This window comes from Narcine bancroftii, chromosome 3, assembly GCF_036971445.1.
Source record: "Narcine bancroftii isolate sNarBan1 chromosome 3, sNarBan1.hap1, whole genome shotgun sequence".
In the NCBI taxonomy this organism is placed as follows: Eukaryota; Metazoa; Chordata; class Chondrichthyes; order Torpediniformes; family Narcinidae; genus Narcine; species Narcine bancroftii.
Window position 1 is genome coordinate 212,722,494 of NC_091471.1, and position 20,467 is coordinate 212,742,960.

At 43.8% G+C, this 20,467-nt stretch overlaps 1 protein-coding gene across 5 annotated transcripts in view; it reads right to left on the reverse strand.

The window, feature by feature from the left end:
- Nucleotides 1–20,467, reverse strand: part of LOC138758103 (transmembrane protein 144-like) — a 94,691-nt gene that overhangs the window by 6,691 nt on the left and 67,533 nt on the right. For 4 of the 5 annotated variants that reach the window (XM_069926537.1, XM_069926541.1, XM_069926540.1 and 1 more), the window contains 4 exons: nucleotides 14,966–15,048; nucleotides 13,119–13,237; nucleotides 12,040–12,159; nucleotides 4,935–5,032 (listed from right to left, as the gene is read on the reverse strand). In XM_069926537.1, coding sequence (XP_069782638.1) covers nucleotides 4,935–5,032; nucleotides 12,040–12,159; nucleotides 13,119–13,237; nucleotides 14,966–15,048 — 420 coding nt within the window. The remainder of the gene's footprint in view (nucleotides 1–4,934; nucleotides 5,033–12,039; nucleotides 12,160–13,118; nucleotides 13,238–14,965; nucleotides 15,049–20,467) is intronic. The other variant, XM_069926538.1, reaches the window with a different exon arrangement.

Genomic DNA, 20,467 nt, shown 5'->3' on the forward strand with positions numbered 1-20,467 from the left:
TCTTTACAACCCTATCCACCTGTAACAACACTTTCAGGGGATTATGTATCTGTATTCCCAATTCCCTCTGTTCTACTGCACTCCTCAGTGTCCTGCCATTCACCATGTATGTCCTTTCTTGGTTTGTCCTTCCAAAATGCATTAAATCCCATCTGCCATTTTTCAGCCCATTTTAATAGCTGGTTCAGATCACTTTTCAAACTTTGAAAACCTTCTTTGCTGTCCACAACACCTCCAGTCTTAGTGTCATCTGCAAACTTACTGATCTGATTTACCACATTATCATCCAGATCATTGATATAGACAATGAACAACAATGGTCCCAACACTGATCCCTGAGGCACACCACTAATCTCCAGTCTGAGAAAAAAATCATCCACCACTACTCTCCAGCTTCTGTCCACCCATTGTCAAATCCATTTCACTACTTCACCATGAATACTTAGTGTCTGAACCTTCCAAACTAACCTCCCATGCGGGACCTTATCCATATAGACAACATCCACATCCTTTCCATCATCAACTTTTCTGGTAACCTCCTTGAAAAACTCTATAAGATTGGTTAAACACGACATACCACTCACAAAGCCATGTTGACTATTCCTAATCAGTCCCTGGCTATCCAAATAATTGTATATCCAATCTCTTAGAACACATTCCAATAATTTACCTACTACTGACATTGGGCTCAACAGCCTATAATTTCTAGGATTGCTTTTGGCACCTCTTAAACAGTGGGACAATGTGAGCTAACTCTCCAATCCTCTGGCATCATACCCTTGGCTAAGTAAATTTTAAATATTTCTGCCAGAGCCCCTGCAATTTTTGCACTAGCCTCTCTCAAAGTCCGAGGAAATATCTTGTCAAGCCCTGGGAATTTATCTACTCTTATTTTCTTTAGGGCAGCAAGCACTTCCTCCTCTTTAACCTGTGTAGGTTCCATGACTCACTGCCTGTTTCCTGAGTGAATACTGATGAAAAAAAGTTTAATATCTTCCCCCATCTCTTTTGGCTCCGTACATAGCGGACCACTCTGATCTTCAAGGGAACCAATTTTGTCTCTTACTATCCTTTTGCTCTTAATATACATGTAGAAACCGTTACACACTTGGACCATTCACACTTGGACCTTTGTGCCATTATTAGTAACAAGATCTCCACCCCTCATTATTACTTGCTGTAAAATCATTTATCCAAAACATCTCGTGAGAGTGACTACTCTACAGTCCTTTGAAAACCATAAGCATAAGACTTATCAGCAAAATTAGACTATTCATCCAGGCCAGTCTGTTCCACCATTCTATTCATGGCTGATGGCCCATTTTCCTGCCTTCTTTCCATAACTTTTGACACCCTTACTAATCAAAAATCTATCAATCCCTGCTTTAAATTTCCCAGTAACTTGGATAAGGTAAAAGAGAATCAAAAGAGATTGTCCTGCTATGTCAGAACCCTTGCTCATCTACTCTCTCCCCTGCCACTTCCTCTTTCTCCCCCCTACTGTCTTCCCCCCCTCACTCTCTCTCTCTCTCTCTCTCTCCCCCTCTATCTCCCCCCCTCTCTCCCCTTTCTTTCCCCCTACTCTCTCTCTCCCCTTCTTCCCTACTCTCTCCCACTCCATCTCTTCCCCCTCTTTGAATCATACAGATTGGCAATTGGCACTTCATCAATGCAAAGGGTTTGGATGGGGCTGAATTTGTGAGGAGTGTCCAAAAAGGACTCCTGACACAGAATGTGGACCAGCTGACTAGAGAGGCCATACTGGACCTCATCCTCAGCAATGACCCTGGTCAGGTGACTGATCCTCACTGGGCGAGCACTTTGGAGAAAGTGACCACAACTACTTGTTTTTTAGCACAGGAGCAGATGAACTAGATAAGTATTTAACTGGGGAGCTGAGGAGGATTAATCCTGTGAACAGATGTTCTCAAATAAATGCATGACAGAAATGTGGAGGATGTTTGGGGACCACTCGCATGAGGTTCTGGATAAATACTGTATGTCCCACTGAAACAGGGAATGGATCGTAGGGAAAGGAATAAAATTTCCCTTTATTGTCATGCAATAATACATAAAAATATAATATACATGATATACTTCAACATTTGTCAGCCAGAAGGCAAGGAGATGCCATGAACATTGCCTGGAGCCCCTAACAATAAGAGAAAAGGAGCCAAGAGAGGAGAAAGTAGCATACATAAGGTTTAAGAGAGAATGATAAGATATTTAAATTTAGACATACAGCATGGTAACTGAGCCCATAAACTTGTGCTGCCCAAATATAGCAATTAACCAACAACCCTCACCCCCATACATTTTGAAAGGTGGGAGGAAACCCACACAGACATGGGGAGAACGTACAAACTCCTCACAGACAACGCCAGATTCGAACCACAGTCCCGCTTGCTGGCGCTGTAATAGTGTTGCACTAATCAGTACGCAATCCATTTGACCCTTAGATAGTCAGGAAGGAACTTAAGAAGGGACTGAGGAGAACTAGAAGGGATCTTGAGATGGCCCTGGCAAGAAAGATTAAAGGAAACCCCAAGGTGATCTACGTGTGTATAAAGAACAGAAGGATGACCAGAGTGAGGATTGGACCACTCAAGGTCAAAGGGGGAATATGTACCTGGAGGTAGAAGTGTTAGGGTTGGTCATCAATGATAACTTATTTGTTCACCAGGGAGATGGACCTTGATGAACACGAGGTTAGCGAGGTCCTGTTAAATATAAGGTGGTGCAGGAGCTTTTTAAAAACATCAGGATAGATAGAGAAGGGAGAGGGGTTTAGGGAGGGGTAAGGGAGGGAGAGAGGGGGAGAAGGGGTCAGAGGGGAAAGAGAGGGGGAGAGTGGGAGGAAGAGCAGAAAAGAAGAGAGTTGGAATGAGAGGAAAGGGGAGAAGAGAAGGGGAGAGGGGGAGAGAGGGAGGAGAGTGGGAGGGGAAAGAGGAGGAAGTGATGGAGTAGGAGAGAATGGGAAGAAGGGGAGAGAGAGTAGGAGGAAAGAAAGTGGAGAGAGGGGGATGAGAGAGAGGGGTAGATAGAAGGAGAGAGAGGGGGGAAGACGGGAGAAAGAGGAAGCAGCAGGGGAGAGAGTAGACGAGCAAGGCTTCTGACATAGTAGGCTAATCTAGAAGGTTGAATCATATGGGATGTAGGGTGAGATAGCCAATTGGATACAGTTAGTTTAATTATGAAAGGAAACAGGGAGAGGTTGTGGAGTACTGATTCCATAACACTATTGTTTAGCAGGTGTGACTGCGAGGACTAAGGTAATAATTTGTGCTTGACTCTGATGAAACATACTATTCTTCATTTAGAAGCTCTGCTCCAAGCAATTTGAGAGGATGGCCTTTCCCGAAGCTTCCTCACTGATCACAACCTACCGCGCAATTGTGCCTCTTCCAGCAGCTCAGCAGATGAAAATCTTCAGTCATGAATCCACAGTATTATCACCCCATCTGAGATGAGGAGGATATTCCAGTGGAGCTCATAGAATCATAAAAGAGGGGTGAGATCTGATTATGATAACGAGAGAGGGAACTCCCAGTATCTCCCACGTTGCCAGGACCCCCTCTCAGTCATTGGAAAGCAGCTCCCCAATCACAGTGCTGTTTCCGTGCATCTTCCAGAGGCGCAATGGACAACCCTGTCTTCAACATTAGCAAATCTAAAGAACTGATTGTGGACTTCAGGAAGGGAAAAAACTAGTCCTCACTGAGGGATCAGCAGTGGAAAGCGTAAAGAACTTCAAATTTCTGGCTGTCAATAGCTCTGAAGATGCAATCATGAATGATTGTGAGGAGTTTGAGAAGATTTGGTATGTCACCAAATTCTCTTGCAAATTTCTACAGGTGTTCCATGAAGAGCATTCTGGCTGGCTGCCTCACTGTCTGGTATGGAGGTGCCAGTGCTCAGGACAGGAATAGGCAACAGAGAATTGTGAACTCAACCTGTGCTATCATGGACATCAATATCTACTTCAGTGAGGACATCTACAACAGGCGGTGTCTTAAAAAAGTAGCCGCTATCCTCATGGAGTGAAACACCAAAGTCTACAGACCCTATAATTCTCCCAGCTTCCATAGAAAACAAAGGCATAAAACCAATGTTTTAAGCCTGAGCCCTTTGTCAAGGGCAGAAAGCAGACAGGTGCTGAAATAAAATGGGAGGGGGAAGAAGGAAAATGGGACAGGGGAAGGTGCACAGACCAACAGGCCGTAGGTGTATATGAGAAAGAGGGCAGAAAAGAAAGAAGCTGAGAAGTGAAAGGCAGAGGGCGTAGTTCTCTGAATTGGGGGGTGGGGGGGAGAGAGAGAGAGAGAGAGAGAGAAAGAGAGAGAGAGAGGGAGAGGCAGGGCCTAATGGAAACCGTAGAAGCCAATATCAATGCCATTGGTTGGAGGGTGCCCAGGCAGAATATTAGATGTTGTTCCTCCAATTTGTGGGGTGACTTCAGTATGGCAGTCCTTGAGGCCATGGACAGACATTTCGGTGTAGGAATAGTGGCCACTGGGAGGTCCCCTTTATTGCACCAGCAGAGCCAAGGTGCTTAACAAATTGATTTCCCAGACTGCGCCCAGTCTCACTGATCTGGAGGAGACCATAACAGGAACATTGGATGCAGTAGATAACCCCTGAAGATTCACAAGTGAAATGTTGCTTCATTTGGAATGACAGTTTGGGACTCCAAATGGTTGTGGGGGAGGAGGTGTGGACACAAGTATGGCATCTCCTGTGGTCACAGGGGTAGGCACTGAGCCAACTCTAATGACAGAGTTTATTGTCTTATTGTACTATGTATGATAGGTCCAGGTGGACTGCTCACAAAACAAACTTGATCACTGCATCTAGATATATGCGACAATGAACTTGAACTTGCTTCTATGTTCGTAGCACTTTCTGCTTTTATTTTATATATGAGCAGTACTCACAGCGGTGACAAGAGGAAATGTGATAACTGCACCGAGATAGTAGTTCGCCAGAAACCAAGCACCATTTGCTATTCCCCACAGCAGTCCTGAGAAGAAAGCTAAAAATGGAAGAAAATGAGAATAAGTGAATATTTACACTAATTATCCTGCATGAAGTAAGAATCAGCCACATAATCTGTTCTATTTGGTCAACCAATGTTGCTGTTAACCCTGCCAAGATGTAATCACCCATCTGGATTTGGAGGAGAAAAAAATTAGGAGCTAAAGGATCAAAATGTAAACAGTGACTTGCACTATTGCGCTGTTGTATGAAGGAAAAAAATACTAATTTCTGTTGAACCACTTTGTGATTTTAATTTACTAAGTATTTAAGGCGGAGATTGGTAGGTTCCTGATTAGACAGGGCATTAAAGGTAATGCGGAGAAGGCTGGGCAGTGGGGCTGAGTGGGAAAATGGATCAGCTCATGATTAAATGGTGGGGAAGATTCAGAGACTCTCTGGCCTCAGAACCCTTTTGAATCCCAGTTAAAATACCTTGTTCTCATGAGCCAGTCGCCAGCAGCACGCAGCCTGGTGTAAGTCTATTGGCCTCAAGTCTCCAGCAGCCCGCAGCCTGGTGTAAGTCTATTGGCCTCAAGTCTCCAGCAGCCCGCAGCCTGGTGTAAGTCTATTGGCCTCGTCTCCAGCAGCCCGCAGCCTGGTGTAAGTCTATTGGCCTCAAGTCTCCAGCAGCCCGCAGCCTGGTGTAAGTCTATTGGCCTCAAGTCTCCAGCAGCCCGAAGCCTGGTGTAAGTCTATTGGCCTCAAGTCTCCAGCAGCCCGCAGCCTGGTGTAAGTCTATTGGCCTCAAGTCTCCAGCAGCCCTCATACTATGTGGGTTCCTTGCCTGATAATCACCAACAGCTCACCTCCTGTGAGTGTCCTACTGTCGCAGAGCCCCTCGCTGGTCTGCCACTATGGTCACCATCCTTGGGGTCATCTCCTCTGTTTCTTCTTTTCATGGGGGGGGGTGTCCTGCCCGCTACTGAAGCTCTCCGCCAGGCTGCGGGCTCCCTGGAGTCTGCAACCCCCTGAGACCACTGCTAAACATAGGTGCCAACATCTTGGGCTGGGACCCCATGGTCGGAGGATTTTAAATAAAACACATTGGCTCTTTCAGCAGGCCATTTAAAGCCTGTATGGAGCCATCCGCAGTCGGACTGGGTGATAAGACCCTTTGGAGGAGCACTGTGTCTCCACTCCCTGCACTCCCCCCAATGCTGCTGTTATAGCAGCACCAGTAATGCCCGCATTTTTATTCACTGACCCCTGGGAAATCATGCATTTCAAAGTGCGTGGGACACCTCGCATCACCGTGAATTTTTGTCCCCCGCATCACCTCGTATTTTATGACTACCAAAACTGTTTCTACTGAGCGATAAAGACACGGTGATGCGGGGCGATGCGAGGTGATGCGGTGCGATGCGAGGTGACCAGGAAGTCGCGTATTTTAAGGTCACATATCAGGTCGTTTTGTTTTCCCATCCAAAATGCCCTTCACCATCATTTCCTGCCATTTTGTGATCAAGAATTGCTGAAGATCAAATGTCCAGTTGATACTGTCCGACATATTCCAACGAAGAAACGAAAAAGTTATTATAACTACAGACAAGCTTGATATTTGTCCAGGGAAATTACTCCAATTTAACGATACACAAAGGAACAGCGGAGGCGATATGAATGCAGTATAGCTAGCTAGTAGGTAGCTTGTGTAGTATATATACGCAATAAGATAATGCGCTGTGCCGGTGCGTGCATGCGGTGATCAATTGAAAAGCGCGGGTGAAAAATCGAGACTTCCAGTACACCGCGAATTCGTTACTCACTGTGTTTCTACTGAAAAATTGTCCCTCGCATCACCGCGCATCGACCACTACCCGATGTGTTTCAACTGAGGAAAAATTCGAGGTGTTACCTCGCATCACCGCGCATCACCTCGCATTGCCCCAAATTTTCATCGCTCAGTAGAAACACGGCCAAAGTCATCCTTTATTTCCCTTTTCAGTCCTTTACAGAATACCTCTCCCATTTGGAAACCGATGGCAAACCTTTTCAGTTTCTATTCAATAACTGAATCTAAATTCATATTCTAAAGATGTGTACTTTAACTAGTTAATCTTGGAAGATTAATTTAACATTACTGCTCACTTAAACGTCAAGAAGCATTAGTATTTCATGTGATGAACTGCATTGTATGTTGTAAAGTTTTAAAATGTTTTGCATCAGCTTTCAGCATTCTCACCAGAATTAAAGAGCTGAAGATTTACGTGAGAGATTCTGACTAATTTCATTCAGAAGCAACCTTTTGCAAGCCAGTAACTTAAATGTACTGGGATTTAATGAAAAATACAATAAGATTCTTTGTCATTTGAGTTGGCTATCAAATTTTGCTGCATCTACATGTTTCTCCATTCATTCTGGTGAAAGTCAAACACAGAGAGAGACAATCTGAGACGAAGAAAATTTGAGCAAATGTTTCTCTTCACGCACTCTCCTCCCCAGCAGGGCAAAGATAGAGTTCCCCTAATAATTGTTCTCCAGCAAGCATAAGTTGTTGTTTGTTCAATTTGTTATACAATTACCTGATTGGTCCTAAAATTAAGAGAACGTGACTCTTCAACCACTCGCTTCCCCAGCTGAGCAAGGATGGAGTTTGCCTGAACCTCACCTTCCACCACATCAACCTCCACATTCAAGCCTTCAGCCTCCATATTTTTATGTCACCTTTGCCGTGATTCCACCACAAGACACAACTTCAAAACATACCAGGGGTTGAAGGTCAGTCGGGTGTAAATGGGCAGCACGGGCTTGTGGGCCGAAAGGGCCTGTTGCCGTGATGTATGTCCCCTCTTCTCCAAATAGTGCTCTGAAGAGATGGTTCCATTGCCCATTTCCTAATGCATTCTCCCTTCTCCACCAACATTTCCTCTTCCATGCAGCCACAAAAGATGTAACACCTACTCCTTTGCATCACTCTTTCCCACCACCAGGGTCCAAGGTACTTCTTCCAGGTGAAGCAGGAGTTGTAGCCTTCAAGTTAAACCACTTCAGATAATTATCTTTCTCCACAATGGGCATTATCCATATATAATGTTACAGTAAATGTTTTTCTCTCTCTCTAAGTTCACTCTCTCCTGGGTATTTCCCGCAGCTCTCTCCTGCATTTCACAACTTTTAATTTTTTCCTTGTTTTCTCTCTCTCTAAATGTCCTCATCAATCAAAACACCAGATTTCTCCATAATCCACTCAGTACCCCTGGTCTCAGCCCATCAAAGACATTTCCTTTGCTTGTCTGTTACTCCTCCTCCTCCTCTCTCTGCAACATAAAACTTGTTTTCTCTCGTTCTTGCTGAGAGGTCTTCTGTTCTTCTCTCCTCGAAGCTAATGTGATCTGTTACGAGCTTTCAGCATTTTCTGCTTTTGTTTCAGATTTGCAGCATCCGCAGTCTTTTATTTTACTCCGATTTATTTTCCATTGGTCAGGTTTCCTCCTTAGGCACTGTTTTACAGGACCCCTTATATTCTACATTTGCCCTTCTCATTCATTTCATTATTGGTCAGCAGACCAGATCCTCACAAAAGCAAATCATTCTTCCTCACATCCCTACCTGGATTTAATTTTTAAAAAAGTCTATGTCTCTGCAACAATAGACTCAGACTGGTCAAAAGTAGATTTATTTGACTTTAGACTTTTTTTGCTGCAGGCAGAGCTCCATGTTCTTCCCAGTATCCTGTAAAGCAGCTGTTAGACTTACCCTGGAGTTCCCTCTTCTTAAGAACTTGCTACACCTGCATGCAAATTCTCCATAATTTCTGACGATGACATTGAGATCCCCCTGGAAGCCAACATGTAATAATTTCATCCAGTGATTTCTACTCTTTGTATCGAACTAGATAGCCCAATACATCACAGGCAAAACTCTCCCCACCATCGGGAAAATCGACAGGGAATGCCGTTGGAGAGCAGCAGCAATCATCAAGGATCCACACCACCTAGCACATGCTCTGTTCTCGCTGCTGCCATCAGGAAAGAGGTCTAGGTGCCACAAGACTCACCCCACCAGGTTCAGGAACAGCTACTCCCCCTCCACCATCAGACAACAAACTCAATCAGGGACTCATTTAAAGATTCTTACTTTGCACATTATTTATCATTGAATATTTATTGTTTATCTGTTTAGGGTTGGCACGGTAAGCGTAGCAGTTAGCATGACTCTATTACAGTGTCAGTGACCCAGGTTTGAATCCAGTGCTGTCTGTAAGGTGTTTGCACATTCTCTTTGTGTCTGCATGGATTTCCTCTAGGTGCTCTGGTTTTCTCGCTCCTTCCAAACCGTACAGGGTTGTAGATTTATTTGGGTGTAATTGGGCAGTGCAGGTTTAATTGGCTGTAAATAAAACTAAGAAAAAAATTCTGTATTTTATTTGCACTTCCTTCCTGTTTACATTTCACTATTCTATATACATAACTTTTCTTGAGTACAGTGGGTTTTTTTCGCACTACCGTTAAATAGAAACTCTGCCTGGCCCGCAGGAAAAAGAATCTCAGGGTTCTAGGTGATGTCACAACAATATGACATACTCCAACAAGAAAATTCTGAATTTGAACTTTGAGATAACTTTGCATTTCTCCATTTTATACACCCAATGCCAACTATTTTATCCCTTACTTGTGGATCGTGTGTCTCTCATACCATTTGTTTAATCACCTTGCTTTTTGTAACAGCAAATGTAGTTAAATGGCTCTTGCTCATTAATAGCAATTGAAAATAGCTGAAGCCCTCATACAGATGCCTGAGTTGGCCCAGTTGCTGCAGCTCACCAACAAAAATGATTCCCCCCCCCCCTCCCCCACCCCATCCTCGATCTGGGGATGACGCCCTGCAGAGATATTAAATGTTCAGTCCTGGTGCAGAAAGCTGTGTGGTAGAAAGGGTTAATATGACCTACCACAAGATGGTTGTAGTGAACTGCTGTATCCTCATTTATCTAGCTCTGTCCTGCTCTGTGACTCCTCCCTCTTGACCCTGTACAAAGGATCCAACACCAATACCCCTCCCCAGGAAGCCTGGGTTACAGCGCAGGATGACCGAGTTTATTGTAAATAAAAGCCTATTGTTCTGTAAATCCAGTCTTTAGAGATATTGATAGCACATCAATGGTAAATTAGAGTTTTTCAAGCTGATAGGAATTGAGAGTGACTTTCAGTGATAAGCTGGCTGCCAGGAGTTCCAATAAATAGGACATGAAGTCAAAGGATGAAGTGTCTAAAGACTGTTAAGCATGTTAAACAATTGATTGATCCTGGATGCTGAGAAGACTGAGTTAATTTTTCCCTACAGTCCTTTTTATAGAAGAAAAAAAAGTGAATGTAAAAGAGATATTCTCTGCCTTTACATCGACTCTCCTACCTTTATAAAAATGTTGATGGCGGATGCTGGGTGCGGACTCCAATCCATCTGGGGAGGGTAGTCCCAGATTTGGAGTGAGTTGCTCCACCTCACTCCATAAAGGCAATGCCACTGAAGGCAGCTGCTTAGGGCTGGGCTGATGAAGTCATGATGACGCCATCAGGCTGCGACCCAGGAGCCACCACTTGGGCTCCCACAGTGATTGGTGCTGGGATTAGAGCTCCCTCCAGCCACCCAGAAATGTCCTCTTCCTGTTCCCCCTCTGCCCGTTGATCTTTCACCGAGGCCGCCAAGAACGAGGAGCAGGAGGGCAGCGAGGAGTTGGAGAGAGCGGGAATGGATGCGCAGGGTGAGTGGGAGTAGAAGGAGCCTGGCCCGAAGAATGTGGAAGCCCTGCAGGGGCAAGGAGATTCGGAGCCTGATGAACTGCCAGGGCCAGAGGATGAGGGGACCCAGGTGCTGAGCTCCACGGCCCTGGAAGAAGGAAGACAGATGCTGAGGATTGGAGATGGAGAAGCAGAGCCAGGGAGTCCGATGGATGAAAGAGGGGAATGAAGACCCGATCTAGGCATGCTGGAGGGGCAGAAGAGCTGGAAGAAGGATCAATGGCCATCTTCATTCTCCATAATCCCCCACGCAGTTGGAACTGCTCTGGGAAAAGCAGAGTGGTTCTAGCTGTAGGGGAAATGATGGGTAATGAAGAAGGCCATTCCTCGCCATCTATGTTCGACCTCATGGTGACAGGCGGCACTTCTGCACCACTCGCCCCACCTCCCTCAGCTCCGGTTTCCTGATTCTGCTCTCTATAAAAGCAACGTTGGAGCAGCCTTATAGGCCTTCTCCATAAAAAGGTAAGTCCACCTTTTCTTCCTCCAATGGAGTTGGCCTCAATGCAGCATCGCTCCATAAAATACCTTATGTCTCATTTCCTCCCTCTCTCTCTCTCTTCCATTTTCCTTCTGTCTACTTTACTCCAGCTCTTCATTCACAGAGCCCTCCCCCCATCAATTCTCTCCTTTCTCTTGGCCTCTTATCCATATCGAATGATCACCTTTTGACTGTTGGTCTGCACTCCTCCCCCTGCTTTTTCTCATTCCTTGCTGAAGGGCTCAGGCTTGAAACATTGGTAATATATCTTTACCTTCCATGGATGCTGCAGACCTACTGAGTTCCTCCAGCATTTCTATGTTTTTACTACAATCACAGCCTCTGCAGACTTTCATATTTCACTCAGAATCTTGTTAAAATACTGTTAAATCTCATAAAAGACTGATTGTGTTAGCCCGATGAAAGAGTCATCGAACATCTCCTATTGAAAGATTTGTCAAGCGCGTTTAATGAGAAAAAACGATCAGGCCAGTTTGTCTGTTTTCTACTACATTAAATAGGAACTTGTAACCACTGAAAATGAGAGTTCTGATGGTGGTTTTGGGTACAGCAGACTCTCCATGTTATCATGTTAATAAACTCTTGGAGCAAACCTCGAAGTCTCAATTTTTTAGTTAACTGGAGCTAACGTTGCCTGTACCCAAGCCATAGCAGTTGTGTGCATTGTATGAATCTTTGGAATAACTGCTGGAGATCAAGTTCTCAAATTGCTAATGCAGGGTAACTGTATCAAGAACATGGCGAATGTTGGTCATTTCACCTTACCAGGTAATATTGCAGTTGAATAAACAGACGGTTTATTTTTCTTCAGTCCACAGTATACGAGAAAATAGATTGTACTGGTTAGAATAATTCCACTGCAGTATGCAAAAACATAATCCATGTCTATAACAAGAAAGAAGACAGTATTAAAAGTGCATCTAGGGAATGACATATAAATGCATTGTCATATTGGTAAAATATAAGACGGTAAGACATAGAAGCAGAACTAGGCTATTCAGCCCATCATGTCTGCCATTCAATCATGAGCTGATCCATTTCCCAGAGCCCACTACTTGGCCTTCTCCCTGTGACTTATTTATTTTTACTCCTAATGCCCTGACCATGGAGGCCAGCATGACATTTGCCCTTTTATTTTTAACCGCTCCATCTACTTGTGTGATAATTTTCAAGGACCTATGGATCCCAGCTTCCTCTGGACATTGATGGCCACAAAAGCATAGCCACGAATTGTATACTTTCCCTTTATATTTATCCTCCCAAAGAGCAACACCTCACATTTAATTTTTAAAATAAATTTCAATATTAAATAAAACACAGCAGAAGCCAATTCTGGCCATTTAAACCTACCCAATTACACCCAAATTAACCTACAATCCCGTACGTTTTGAAAGGGGGAGGAATCCGGTGAAAACCCACACTGGTCACGTGGAGAACGTACAGAATCCTTACCATTTGTGTGGATTAAACTCCATTGACCATTTCTCTGCCCACATCTGTAACTGATTTCTTTTTTACATTTAAAATTTTAAATTTAGGCCGACAGGCCCTTTCAGCCCATGAGCCTGTGCCACCCAATTGCACCCATTTAACCTACAACCCCATACATTTTGAAGGGTGGGAGGAAACCAGAGCCCCTCGAGGAAACCCATGCAGACACGGGGAGAACGTAAACACTCCCAACCATTCCAGCCGTTATCCTGTTTTATATTTCAAAGGTACTCAACACAGTCCACCACTCCTCTAATCTTTGTGCCACCTGCAAACTTACTGAAACCACCCACCTACTTTTTCATCCAAGTCATTCATGTACAAGTTCTGCTTGCAGAAACTACATTTCTTACCAAACTGACTTGCTCCAAAAAATTCAGGTTCATTTCTTTCAGCGTGATTTTTAATGTAGAGAACGGGTACAAAGCTCGAACCGTACAGTAAACCTGCGCACATTGCAAGACTGCAGCCTCTGAGGAATATTATAAAATTGCAAATTAGACAGGAATCTGAGAGCAAATCAAATTATTCCTGTTTAAGTTTTACATTATAGCCACTCCACTGTTTTAAAAATAATATAGATGAAAGGCAGGTCAGTTAGCGCAGCGTCTGTAGTCAAGAAAACACTTGAAGCTATCATTAAGGAAGAAAAAGCAAGATGTTAGGATAGGAAATGTTCCATCAGGCACACACAGCATCGATTCAAGAAGGGAAGGTCCTGTTTGACAAACTTACTGGAGTTCCTTGAGGATATAGGGGCAGCATGGTTGGCGTACCGGTTTGAGCAATGCCTTTACAGCACCAGTGATCGGGACCCGGGGCTCGAATCCAGTGCTGTCTGTAAGGAGTTTGTATGTTCTCACCGTGTCTGCGGGCACTCTGGTTTCCTCCTACCATTTGAACTGTACCAGTGGTGTAGAGTAATTAGGTGTAAATTGGATGGCATGGACTCATGGACTGAAACGGCCTGTTACCGTGCTGTATGTCTACATTTAAATTTAAATATACAATCGGAGTAGATAGAGGGATATAAATAAATGTTGTATCCTTGAATTTCTAGAAGACATTAAAAGACATTCATAATATAAGGATGCATGGAGTTGAGGGTAATGCAAGTAAGTAAGTAAGTCAAGTTCATTGTCATCTGATTGTTCAAGTACAACTGAAGAAACAGCGTTCTCCGGTCCTCGAGGAAAAACATGCAAACACACAACCTGACATAACACACCTACAGGCAAACATCACATATGCAGAACATTCATCTACACAAATAAATAAATAAATATTGTTTTGTACATCTGAGCATCTCAGATGGTCGTGTGAGCAGTTCCTTTGGTCGTTCAGGAATCTCACTGCACCTGGGAAGATGGTATTAGCAGTGGATAGAGGATTGATTAATGAATAGAAGGCAAAGAATTAGGATAAATGGGTGTTTCTCTGGTTGGCAATCAGGAGAGAGCAAAGTGCCTCAGGGGTCAGTGCTGAAACCACAACTATTGACTCCACGCATTAACAATTTGGAAGAGGGGACTGAGGGTAGTGTACCTAGGGTTTGCTGATGACGTGAAATTGAGTAGAAATGGAAGTCGTGGAGAGGATGCAGACAGTCTGCAGAGAGACATAGATAGGATAATTTAGTGAGCAACGTCTGGGCATGTCGTTCTTCTGCACACTTGCGTACCACGAATACTACACCTTGATGTAAGTGTCTCCAATCTCCTCAGACTTAGGGCCTCTAATTTATTTGCAAGAAAATATTTGTCTTGATACATTTTACAGTTCTTGGACTGTACTCCCAGGAGTTCACAGGGATGAAGGGGGACCTCATGGAAGCATTTCAAATGTTGAAAGGCAAGGACAGAGTAAATGTGGCTAAAACAGATCTGAGGACCAATTTCTTCAGCCAGAGAGTGGTGAACCTCTGGAATTTGCTGCCACGGGTTTCTTTGGGTGCATTTAAGGCATAGACTGATGGGTATCTGAAAAGTCAGGGTATCATATTTATGGGGAGAAAACAGGAGCGGGCTGAGTGGGAGAATGGATTGGCTCATGATGGAATGGCAGAGCGGCTTGATGGGCCAAAAAAAATGGCCTACTTTTTTTCGTATATCTGGTGTCATATATGAGCTGAGTATCCCCTTTGAAATAATGCAATACTACTGAAATGTGAAGTGTTCTTTGTGTGGACTTGGTTACTTACACCAATTTCTTTTGTGGGGGATTGAGATTATCAGTCCAACAAGTGTCTCCTTGTTTCGGAGAAGTCTCCTGTGAAGATGAAAACTGGTTAAAAAAAAAACCAACAATTAGCTTGAAGAACATGGCAAGTCTCCTATTTTTCCCTTTGAATTATTTTCAGATAAATTGCAAGGTGACAAGAGTAAAAGGAAAGTGTTTACTTGTTAGACTACATCAGAATCAAAATTTATTGTCAGGAATATGTCATGGAATTTGTTGATTTGCAGCAATATCACAGTGAAAATATTGTTATAAATTAGTGGTTCTCAACCTTTTTCTTTCCACTCACATACCACTTTAAGTAATCCCTATGCCATCAGTGCTCAGTGATTAGTAAGGGATTGCTTAAGGAGGTATGTGCTTGGGAAGGTTGAGAACCACTGCTCTAGACCCAATTGTTACTGAAATATTTTGCTTGAGAAAAATTGTCATTGGCCCATTTCCTTTGGAGTTGTGAAACCCTGTACATAACGAGTCAATGAGGTACGATTAAGACAGTAGTTTTCAAACTTTTTCTTTCCACCCACATACCACCTTAAGCAATTCCTTACTACTCACAGAGCTCCGATGGCTTAGGGAATAGTTAAAGTGGTATGTAAGTGGAAAGAAAAAGGTTGAGAACCACTGCTATAAATTAAGTTTCAAAATGAATAAATTAGCGCAAAAGAAGAGAAACTGAGGTCGTGTCTGTGGTTCATTGTCCATTCAGAAATCTGATGGTGGAGGGGAAAAAGCTGTTCATGTGCCACTGGATGCTCATCTTCCGGCTCCTGTATCTCCTTCCTGTTGGTGGCAGTGTGAAGAGAGCATGGCCTGGGTGGTGTAGGTCCTTGAGGGCAGAGGCTGCTTTCTTGAGGCATTGCCTCTTGAAGATGGCCTTGATGGAGTGAAGTCTGTAGTCCGCGATGGTGCTGGTTGAGCTCACAACACTCTGTAGCCTCTTCCTATCCTGTGCACCGGCACCTTCATACGAGACTGTGATGCAACCAATCAGAATGCTCTCCATGGTTCACCTGTAGAAATTTGCAAGAGTTTTTGGTGACAATAGCAAATCTCAAATTCATCATGAAGTATAGCCACTGGCGAGCCTTCTTTGTAATTGCATTGACATGATGCCACCAGGACTGAGATATTGACACCCAAGAATTTGACTCTCTTAACCCTTTCCACTGCTGACCCCTTGATGTGGACTGGTTTGTGCTCTCCTTATTTCCCCTTCCTGAAGCCTACAATCAGCTCCTTAGTTTTGCTAATGTTGAGTGCAAGGTTGTTGTGACACCACTCAACAAGCTGATCTATCTCCCTCCTGTACCCTTCCTCATTGCCGTCTGTGAGTCTACCAACAACCGTGTTGTCATCTACAAATTTGTAGATGGCATTTAAATTGTGCCTAACCTCATAGTTATGGATGATTAACCAAATCTAAACTGAAAGAGTCATTTCAACTCAGCTCCAAAATTCAGAATTACGCAGCATTTGCTATGAGACTCATTTTGCTTTGCATCAAAGCCGCTGTGAATCACAGAAATCTACAACATTCTCAGTCATACTTCTGCTGGACTTCGGAGCACTTCCAACTGCTCACTCATCAGGGGGTGTAAAAAAATGATAGAAGCAAAAGATAGCAAGGTGAAAAGCAATAGTGACAGGCAGGTAAGACCAGGGTGTAAATCAAAAAGATATTTATTTACCTAATGGTAAAAGGATAAGAATGTGGCTAAAGTAAGTCTGAAGGCCTTGTGTCTCAATGCAAGGAGCATTCGTAATAAAGTGGATGAATTGTATGTGGAGATAGCTATTAATGACTATGATATACTTGGGATCACAGAGACATGGCTTCAGGGGGACCGTTACTGGAAGCTCAACATTCAGGGTTACTCGACATTCAGGAGGGATAGACAGAATGGAAAAGGAGGTGGAGTAGCATTGTTGGTTGGGGAAGAGGTGAATATGATAGGAAGAAAGGATATTAGCTTGGAAGATGTGGAATCGATGTGGGTAGAGCTGCCAAACACGAAGGAGCAGAAGTCATTAGTGGGAGTTGTGTACAGGCCACCTAACAGTGGCAGTGGGGTTAGGGATGGCATTAGGAAGGAAATTGGTAATGTGTGCAACAAAGGGACAGCAGTTACAATGGGTGACTTTAATCTACATGTAGATTGGGTGAATGGGCAACTAAAGCGGTATCGCCTGCAAAGAATAGTTCACGGACAAGTTGCTCTTGTGTCTTGGTGTGAGCTTGCAAGCACCTCAGATTGAAGAGACTGCCATCCGTGCGGTACCGGATGTAAACAGCGTCTTCATTGTTGAGGTCTTTCATGGCTTGTTTCAGCATCATGGTGAAGAAGATAGTAAAGAGGGTTGGTGTGAGGACGCAGCCTTGCTTCACGCCGTTGTCAATGGAGAAGGGTTCGGAGAGCTCATTGCTGTATCTGACCTGACCTTGTTGGTTTTCGTGCAGTTGAATAACCATGTTGAGGAACTTGGGGGGGCATCCGAAGTGCTCTAGTATTTGCCAAAGCCCTTTCCTACTCGAACTGGCAGAGTCTGCAAGCATTGAATCCACGCTGCTGAAGACCCAACTGCGCTGGGTGGGTCACGTCTCCAGAATGGAGGACCATCGCCTTCCCAAGATCATGTTATATGGCGAACTCTCCACTGGCCACAGAGACAGAGGTGCACCAAAGAAGAGGTACAAGGACTGTTTAAAGTCTGCCTGCCACATTGACCACTGCCAGTGGGCTGATATCGCCTCCAACCGTGCATCTTGCCGCCTCACAGTTCGGCGGGCAGCAACCTCCTTTGAAGAAGACCGCAGAGCCCACCTCACTGACAAAAGACAAAGGAGGAAAAACCCAACACCCAACCCCAACCAACCAATTTTCCCTTGCAACCGCTGCAACCGTGCCTGCCCGTCCTGCATCAGATTTGTCAGTCACCAACGAGCCTGCAGCAGACGTGAACATACACATCCATAAATCTTCGTCCACGAAGCTAAGCCAAAGAAGAAAGAAAGAAGAAGAGATTGGGTGAACCAAATTGGTAAGGGTAAGGAGGAAGAGGATTTCTTAGAATGTATGCGGGATTGTTTTCTAAATCAACATGCCGATGAACCCACGAGGGAACAAGCCATTCTAGACTGGGTACTGAGTAAGGGAGAAGGGTTAATTAACAATCTTGTTGTGAGGAACCCCCTTGGGCAAGAATGACCACAATATGGTGGAATTCTTAATTAGAATGGAATGTGACAGAGTTGATTCAGATACAAAGGTTCTGAATTTGAAGAGGGGTGACTTTAATGGTATGAGATGTGAATTGGCTAAAATAGATTGACAAATGGTACTTAAAGGACTAACAGTAGAAATGCAATGGCAATCGTTTAAGGATAGCTTGGAGCAAGTACAACAGATGTACATCACAGTTTGTAAAAAGATTAAATCAAGGCATGGCTAACAAGGGAAATCAGAGAGAGTATCAAATCCAAAGAAGTAGCATATAAATTAGCCAAAAAAAAAAATATTCCTGATGATTGGGAGAAGTGTTCTGAAGAAGAGGACAAAAGGATTAATTAGGAAAGGTAAAAGAGATTATGAGAGGAAGCTGGCAGGGAACATAAAAAAATGATTGATACATTAAGTGAAAGAGGCTGTTTAAGATGAATATGGGTCCGTTGCAGACAGAAATGGGGAGTTAATAATGGGGAACAAAGGTATGGTGGTAGCCTGACATTGGTCATAGGGAAGGTGCTAGAATCAATTATTAAAGATGCAATCGCAGTACATTTGGAGAGTAGTGGTATCATCGGACAGAATCAGCATCGTTTTGTGAAGGGAAAATCATGTCTGACGAATCTAATAGAGTTTTTTGAGGATATAACTGTGGTGAATCTCTGCTAAGCTCCCTGTCTCCCCTCTGGCTCACCTTGCTGTACTAACATTGGCTGTGCATTATCTCTACCGTTAAAGACACTCCCCTTGGGTATAACTGTGTCTGCACCCATTTTCTTTCATTATTGTACCATTAGCTTCTGCTAATAAAAGCCATGATTATTGTTTGACCACATCGTCTTTGTCTACTTCAACAACTGACACTACAATAACCAGTAGAGTGGATGGGGGGAATCAGTGGATGTGGTATATCTGGACTTTAGTAAGGCATTTAATAAGGTACCGCACAGAGGGCTAGCGTACAAACTTAAAAAGCATGGTTTTATAGGAGGAATGGTGTTAAGGTGGATAGAGAATTGGTTGATGGACAGGAAGCAAAGAGTAGGTATAAATGGGTTCTTTTCAGAATGGCAACCAGTGACAAGTGGGGTACCGCAGGGCTCTGTGCTGGGGCCACAGTTGTTTACAATAGATATCAATAACTTAGATGTGGGAATAGATAGCAATATCTCAAAATTTGCAAATGACACAAAGTTGGGTAGCGGGGTTGGCTGTGCTGAGGACGCTAGGAGGGTGCAGAGTGATTTTGACAAGTTAGGTGAGTGGACGAAGTCATGGCAGATGCAATGTAATGTGGATAAATGTGAGTTTATCCACTTTGGAGGTAAGAACAGGAAAGAAGACTATTATCTAAATGGTATCTGTTTAGGAAAAGGGGAGATGCAGAGAGATTTGGGTGTTGCTGTGCATCAGTTATTGAACGTGGGCCTGCAGGTGCAGCTGGCGGTGAGGAAGGCGAATGTTATGTTTACATTCATACCAAAAGGATTTGAGTACAGAAGTACAGAGATCCTGCTGCAGTTGTACAGGGCCTTGGTGAGACCACATCTGGAGTACTGCGTGCAGTTTTGGTCTCCTTATCTGAGGAAGGACATCCTTGCCATGAAGGGGGTGAAGACAAGGTTCATTAGACTGATACCAGGGATGGAAGGACTTGCATATGAAGAAAGGTTGGATAGACTAAGCTTGTATTCTCTGGAATTTAGAAGATTGAGGGGAGGGATCTTATAGAAACATATAAAATTCTTAAGGGATTAGACAGACTAGATGTAGGTAGGTCATTTCCAATGATGGGAAAAACTAGAATCAGGGGTCACAGGAGGAAGTTTTTTAGGACTGAGATGAGGAAAAATTTCTTCTCTCAGAGGGTGGTGGATCTGTGGAATTCTTTGCCACAGGATGTAGTTGAGGCCGGTTCCTTGTTAATATTTAAGAGTAGGTTAGATTTGGCCCTTGTGGCTAAAGGGGTCAAGAGGTATGGGGAGAAGGCAGGAACCAGATACTGATCAGCCATGATCATATTAAATGGCGGTGTAGGCTTGAAGGGCCAAATGGCCTACTCCTGCACCTATTTTTCTATGTTTCTATGTTTTTTAACAGAAGTGTACAATCTCCACAATTTTGCCATCACTCCCATACATAAATCACACACGAAGAAGGAAATTCCTTTTGATAAACACATCTAACAAGTGTGTTGGCATTCCTTTGATTCAGGCAACAATTGATTTACTTTCTGC